Here is a 6,365-nt window from a genome sequence, read left to right as displayed (position 1 = left end):
TCTTGGTTGATTGCCATATGAAATAACCCAGAAGAAGAACAGCTTCCATTTCTCTTGCTATTTGTTGGGTTGTATAAATTTTCACAAACAACAAAATAGAAAATGCAGCTTCATATATCACCAAGTTTGAGGCATGTAACATTGCTTCCAGGAAAAGGAGTTAGAGAATTCATCAAAGTGAAGGTTGGGGGTAGACGGTTTTCGTATCGAATGCTCTTCTATTCCCTTTTGTTCTTCACATTCCTAGCCCGGTTTGTGTTCCTTCTATCTACTGTCGATGGCATCGATGGAGAAAGCAAGTGTTCTACAATTGGTACATTTCAATCCATGACTTTTTTTTACATTCACGTTCTTCATTTTCTGTTTTTTCAATCTATAATGAAAAACAGAATTCCATTTTTTTTTTGTCAGCAATGTAAGTTATAATTTAATCTTTTCTTGTATTATGTCAATCAATAACATGTTGTGCGGGGAAATAGTTCAAGACGTTCACGATCAATACGATTAGCAACTAACTAATGCGGAAAAATTAAAAAAACTGAAAACGAGCTCTCTCTCACGAATTCTCTATGAATTCAATGATTCGTTCTCTCTGCTATATAACCTTGATTATAACTGTAACAAAGAGTGGTTGTTACTAAGTTAGAGTAGCTAACCTAATCTTTATTTTGATTACAATGGTAGGTTGCTTGGGGAAGAGGCTCGGGCCGGGGATTTTCGGAAGAAGGATTGACTCAGCTGTAATCTCCTAAACCATAAATGATATCTTTAGTGCTAATAATGATTTGTTTACTGATTATTCTTGTTGAAGGTCCCTGAAGTCATATACCAAGTGTTGGAAGAACCCATTAACAAAGATGAATTAAAAGGAAGATCTGATATTCCTCAATCAATGGAGGAATTCATCAGTGAAGTCAAGAACAGCAGATTAGATGCAAGAACCTTTGCACTAAAGCTTAGGGAAATGGTACTTCACTCTTCTCCTACCTTGCATATCAGAAAAAATTGTTCAATTACATTACAATGCTGTGTTATGGTATACCTTTTAGGTCTGTCTAATGGAACAAAGGACTAGAACAGCCAAAATACAAGAATATCTGTATCGTCACGTCGCGTCAAGTACTATACCAAAACAGCTTCACTGCCTAGCTCTAAGACTAGCAAATGAGCACTCCACCAATGCAGCAGCTCGCCTCCAGCTCCCGTCAGCAGAACTAGTTCCTACACTTGTAGACAACTCCTACTTCCACTTTGTGCTGGCCTCAGACAATGTGCTTGCAGCATCTGTTGTTGCCAAATCAGTCGTTGAAAACGCGTTGCGCCCCAACAAATTCGTGCTGCACATAATAACAGATAGGAAGACTTACTACCCAATGCAGGCATGGTTCTCACTGCATCAATTATCGCCTGCAATAATTGAGGTCAAGGCATTGCAACATTTTGAGTGGTTTTCGAGGGGGAAAGTACCGGTTTTGGAAGCAATGGAGAAAGATCAGCAGGTTCGGTCACAGTTTAGAGGGGGATCATCAGCAATTGTGGCAAATAATAGTGAGAAACCTCATGTTATTGCAGCAAAGCTTCAAGCTTTAAGTCCTAAGTACAATTCAGTGATGAATCATATCCGGATATATCTACCGGAGGTACCAATTACATCATTCAATTTCTTATTCAACTGTCATGTACCATTAACCATGGAATCAATAGTCAAAATCTACTCTTGTTTGCAGTTGTTCCCAAGTCTTGACAAGGTAGTGTTTCTGGATGATGACATTGTGGTTCAAACTGATTTATCGCCTCTTTGGGACATCGAAATGAAGGGGAAGGTTAACGGGGCAGTGGAGACATGTAAAGGAGAAGATAAGTTTGTAATGTCGAAACGATTCAAGAGCTACTTGAACTTCTCACATCCTCTCATAGCACAGAATTTTTATCCAAATGAATGTGCTTGGGCTTATGGCATGAACATTTTCGACTTGGAGGCTTGGAGGAAGACCAACATTAGCCTTACATACCATTACTGGGTTGAAGAGGTAAGGCACGAAAACGGTCTAGCTCTCTGCAATTCAATTCAGAACTAATTCTGCATAAAAAAATTTCTGATAACCATTGCATTGTTTGTGTTGCAGAACTTGAAATCCGACCTGAGTTTGTGGCAGCTGGGGACATTACCCCCAGGTCTAATAGCATTCCATGGACATGTCGAGTTTATCGATGGGTTCTGGCACATGTTGGGGCTAGGGTACCAAGAGAATACTAGCTATGCAGATGCTCAAAGTGCTGGTGTTGTTCATTTTAATGGGAGAGCAAAGCCTTGGCTTGATATAGCATTCCCGAAGCTAAGACCTTTGTGGGCTAAGTATGTAGATTTTTCAGATAAGTTCATCAAAGGCTGTCACATAAGGCCATCTTAAACTTGGTATATATATATATATATCTACTGTTTGTATATGAGAGAAAGTGAAAGTGGAGTTCTTCACAAATCTGAGGCAGGCCTCCTCAATGCAGAAGGTGTAAGATCATAGAAGCAAAATGGGTTTTCTTATTTCTTCATTTTTTTTTTCCTATTATTGATATTTTTCAAATCATTTTTGTATTCAAAAGAATAAAATATTCAAGAAAAACCCAAAAAGGAAAAAATAAATAAATCTTGAATCAAATTGACAACGTGTGTTCAACCACTTGATTTGTCCAACTCAACATGAAACTCTCATTTTATAATTGTCATTTATGCATATTTCAAAACATGAAAACCACTTGATACCATCAAAGCCTTCCAATAAAAGCAAAATATTCGGCCCTTTGTGTATTCTAGAGGGGCTATTTTGCTTTTATTTCTGTTAAAGACTATAATCTCATATCGGTCTGTTATAACTCATAATTTAATTGTCGAGTGGTTTATAAGTAAAACTCAGATCCTCTCTGATGTAGGATTAGTGGCAAGAGTAATAAAAAACAACTGACTAGTAGGATTGAAAAGACAGATTGTTAGAGTTGCCCGAAACTTGGTCGAGAGACTCGTTTCAATGCGGATCTCAAGACTAGTCGCTATGCCACTAGTTCCACCATATTTTTGTCAAATTCTACATGTTTAGACCCTTTCGGCCTCTCATGAGTCTTTTAGGGTTTTAGGGACATTTTGCTTTTAATAAACTAATCAAAACTTGGAGGTGTTTCTCTCTTGTCTCGTGGATTTCAGTGCTTATTCTCTTAATTAAACATTGGTTTAATCGTAATTGTAGTTTCCACCTCACATTAACAACACGTTTTCTAGGTCTAAGTATCGTTGACGATAACCTATAAAGAATAAAGCCCAGCAAAACCGATGTATCTATAGTGACCCATAAATCCAACAATAATATTATTAGTGTGTTTGTGGTCAGAATTTCAAAAATTCCCTTTGTTATACACATTCTCAAAATCTTTACAACCCAATTGGATCAAAAAATTTCAGCCCAAGTTGTACTTTGCCAACTTGCACCAATCCCATCCATGCACTGTATGTAGATGCGGCATATCGTCAACCATATAATCATATATAATAGTTTCATGGACATCCATACTTGTCTCTTCAGACAGTCTATGGCCACCTTACATCATATATGCATCAGTACAGTAAAAGGGAAAAACAAAAACAAAAATTCCACCAGGTTCTGTGGCTTGCAAAATATAGACATTTATCTTATTTGTTTAAACAATTGACAAGAAAAAGGCAAATAATTAAGTAAATACAGTATACATTTTCACTGAAGTGATAAATCTGACCTAGATATTCTTAGTGCAAACAAGAGATAGTGAGTTCAAGTCCCGTGAGTATTTTCATTATCATAATTTGCGAGATTGATCCTTACTCAACCCATTGTGTGCTAATGTCATCTGCGTTATCTTTCCAGGTCAATGTGGATTGCAGGGTCTTTCATATGGTTCGGGATTTATCAGTCAGTTATCTGATGGATAAGTGGGTTACTTTAAAAAAAAATGTCTTTAAAAATTAAAATCAATGGAGTTTCCTTACCTTTACGGATATGGGTGGGCCTGAAAGCCCAAGCCCACGGAGCCGTTTACTGGATGAGTGCTTGATGGCCCCCATCTCGTGGAACCGAACCTCCAAAAGAATTCCCCAAATCAAATCAAATCAAGTTCAGATAGTCAAAGATTCTCTTTCCCGAGAACAAATCTCATTTTCTTTGTTCCCAAACGCCATTGACGCTGAATTTTGCCACATAGAAATATTTTTCCTGATAGAATCCACTGCCGGAAAATCGTTCTAGTTTTCCGGCACTAATTCAAGCACCCATCAACCCGGAAAAATGGTCTCCCCTGAGAACACCAATTGGCTGTCGGATTTTGGGTTTATGGACGATATCCCTGTTCCCGGCTTCAATTGGCCCGTAAAGGCCCTCAATGGCTCCTCTAACGATGGCGGGTAAATAATATCTCTTTTTTCCAGTTAGGGTTTCTGAATTTCGATTGATTGATGTTTTGGTCTGTTAAATTAGGGTTTCTCAATTGACTGATAATTTGATCCGTGCGGTATTTTCTTTGATTTTCTACAGTTCCATTTTGTTATTTCTCTGTGTTGGGATGTATTCTCTCATATTTTCCTTTTCTATTGTGATTGATTCTTAGCGTGGAAATCGATGGTTCTTTTGGGGATGCGGATGTACATAAGGAACCCAACTCAAAGAAGAGGTACTCAGCTTCTGTCATGCCACTTTCTGTATTTAGCTTTAAAGGAACAATTGAGAAATGCTCTTTAAAAAATCGACTGTCACTCTTCTTGGTGAAATTTTATAATATTGGTCATCATCTTTCTGTTCACTTGACTAAGTTCCAGCAATTTTGTTCACCTACCCTTTATTTTTGTGATGGTTTGGTGTTGGGGGGTGGGAGACTATTAACATATGATTTCCAATCACTTATCAACACGCTTTCAGGCAATGCATTGTTGTTGATCTGGGAGATATTAAGCCACTATGGATAATAATGTTACCTGATCGCTTCTAATGTGTTTCTCGCATTTATCTTTGTACCTGTTTGCTGGCGTTCGCCTTGGAATAGAACTTTGTCTTTATTTGTTTATTTTTTTAATATTGAAAATGTGTTACTTTTCTTGGAGTATTTGCATTGATTGAATATCCTTTGAACTGATCTGCAATATATAATCTTCCTGCAATGTTGCTATACTGTCTGCATTGCATTGGCAATATGAAATTATGAAAGACCTTGATATGATGGTATTGATATAAATATCTTGAAACATCTTTGCATTATGAATGCCAAACTGATTTGACAGAAGTATGAGAGGAGCATACAGTTGAGGTTATACTAGTTTAGATTTCTATTTATGTATGTACAGACTTTGGCTTATCACGTAGTTTATGAGGAATGTTGTCCTGCCTTTTCCTCTCATATTTGTTCTTGATGCAGGGGTAGATCTGAATCATGTGCTGCGTCTAGCTCCAAAGCGTGCAGGGAGAAGCTCCGGAGGGATAGGCTAAATGACAAGTACTTTCTCTCTCACTCTGTCTCTCTCATGCACACACATATAAGGACATGAAAATTTATATTTTGTGCACGTGATAGGTTTGTGGAATTGGGCTCTATTCTGGAGCCTGGAAGGCCTCCCAAAACTGACAAGGCTGCTATTTTGATTGATGCTGTCCGAATGGTAACACAACTACGTGGTGAAGCCCAGGCGTTGAAGGACTCAAATTCGAATCTCCAAGAGAAGATTAAAGAATTGAAGGTTAGTCACTGTATCTTATTTACGGGAAGTGGTTGGCTTTATAAACTAATGATATGTCCCGATAAAGATTGACAGCAAAGCATATTGAGTTACTTTGTCACCAGGTCCACTAAACTTCTTTCTTGTGTAGGCTGAGAAGAATGAGCTTCGTGATGAGAAACAGAGACTAAAGGCAGAGAAAGAGAAGCTAGAGCAGCACCTGAAGACTAATAATGTACAACCTAGTTTCATGCCACCCCCTTCAGCAATCCCTGCTGCATTTGCTGCTCAAGGCCAAGCTCCTGGCAACAAATTGATGCCTTTTATTGGCTATCCAGGAGTTGCAATGTGGCAATTCATGCCACCTGCTGCGGTGGATACCTCGCAAGATCATGTATTGCGCCCGCCAGTCGCGTAAGCTGGCTGCCTGCATTGATTTTGGTTTGCATTTTGCCACCAACAAGTGTAATTGTTTCTCAACTGAATTAGTTTTCTCTGAAGTCTTGTAATTGGATTCTGTGGGTGACTGACCACTGCATCTCTGGATCTTCTATAAAGTGTTAGCTGGTTTTAAGATGTATATTATAATAATTTCATCCGGCAACCTATGCTTTGATCATGAATGTTTCATATGGCTATC

At 38.2% G+C, this 6,365-nt stretch overlaps 2 protein-coding genes across 2 annotated transcripts; both read left to right on the top strand.

Moving 5' to 3' along the window:
* On the top strand, positions 1-2,417 carry LOC119985422 (probable galacturonosyltransferase 12). The gene is made up of 6 exons (XM_038829727.1): positions 1-313; positions 685-740; positions 812-967; positions 1,050-1,640; positions 1,728-2,030; positions 2,127-2,417. The coding sequence occupies exons 1-6, from the start codon at positions 103-105 to the stop codon at positions 2,409-2,411; spliced, it is 1,602 nt and encodes a 533-aa protein (XP_038685655.1). The 5' UTR covers positions 1-102; the 3' UTR covers positions 2,412-2,417.
* A 1,695-nt stretch (positions 2,418-4,112) lies between these two features.
* LOC119985423 (transcription factor ILR3) lies at positions 4,113-6,344 on the top strand. Its single transcript, XM_038829728.1, has 5 exons — positions 4,113-4,423; positions 4,627-4,689; positions 5,428-5,505; positions 5,584-5,746; positions 5,877-6,344. The coding sequence occupies exons 1-5, from the start codon at positions 4,308-4,310 to the stop codon at positions 6,141-6,143; spliced, it is 687 nt and encodes a 228-aa protein (XP_038685656.1). The 5' UTR covers positions 4,113-4,307; the 3' UTR covers positions 6,144-6,344.
* The last annotated feature ends 21 nt before the right edge of the window (positions 6,345-6,365 follow it).

Source organism: Tripterygium wilfordii, chromosome 19, assembly GCF_013401445.1.
Source record: "Tripterygium wilfordii isolate XIE 37 chromosome 19, ASM1340144v1, whole genome shotgun sequence".
NCBI classification, from domain to species: domain Eukaryota; kingdom Viridiplantae; phylum Streptophyta; class Magnoliopsida; order Celastrales; family Celastraceae; genus Tripterygium; species Tripterygium wilfordii.
Note: the sequence above shows the minus strand (reverse complement) of the source record. Positions and strands in the feature narration are given on the sequence as shown.

Bases quoted from the DNA above. Each gene is read 5' to 3' on its own strand.
- LOC119985422 (XM_038829727.1), top strand. From the start codon at position 103: ATGCAGCTTCATATATCACCAAGTTTGAGGCATGTAACATTGCTTCCA. The intron at 741-811 runs GTAATCTCCTAA...TTCTTGTTGAAG, and splicing joins GAAGAAGGATTGACTCAGCT to GTCCCTGAAGTCATATACCA. The intron at 968-1,049 runs GTACTTCACTCT...TATACCTTTTAG, and splicing joins CACTAAAGCTTAGGGAAATG to GTCTGTCTAATGGAACAAAG.
- LOC119985423 (XM_038829728.1), top strand. From the start codon at position 4,308: ATGGTCTCCCCTGAGAACACCAATTGGCTGTCGGATTTTGGGTTTATG. The intron at 5,506-5,583 runs GTACTTTCTCTC...TGCACGTGATAG, and splicing joins AGGGATAGGCTAAATGACAA to GTTTGTGGAATTGGGCTCTA. The intron at 5,747-5,876 runs GTTAGTCACTGT...TTTCTTGTGTAG, and splicing joins AGAAGATTAAAGAATTGAAG to GCTGAGAAGAATGAGCTTCG.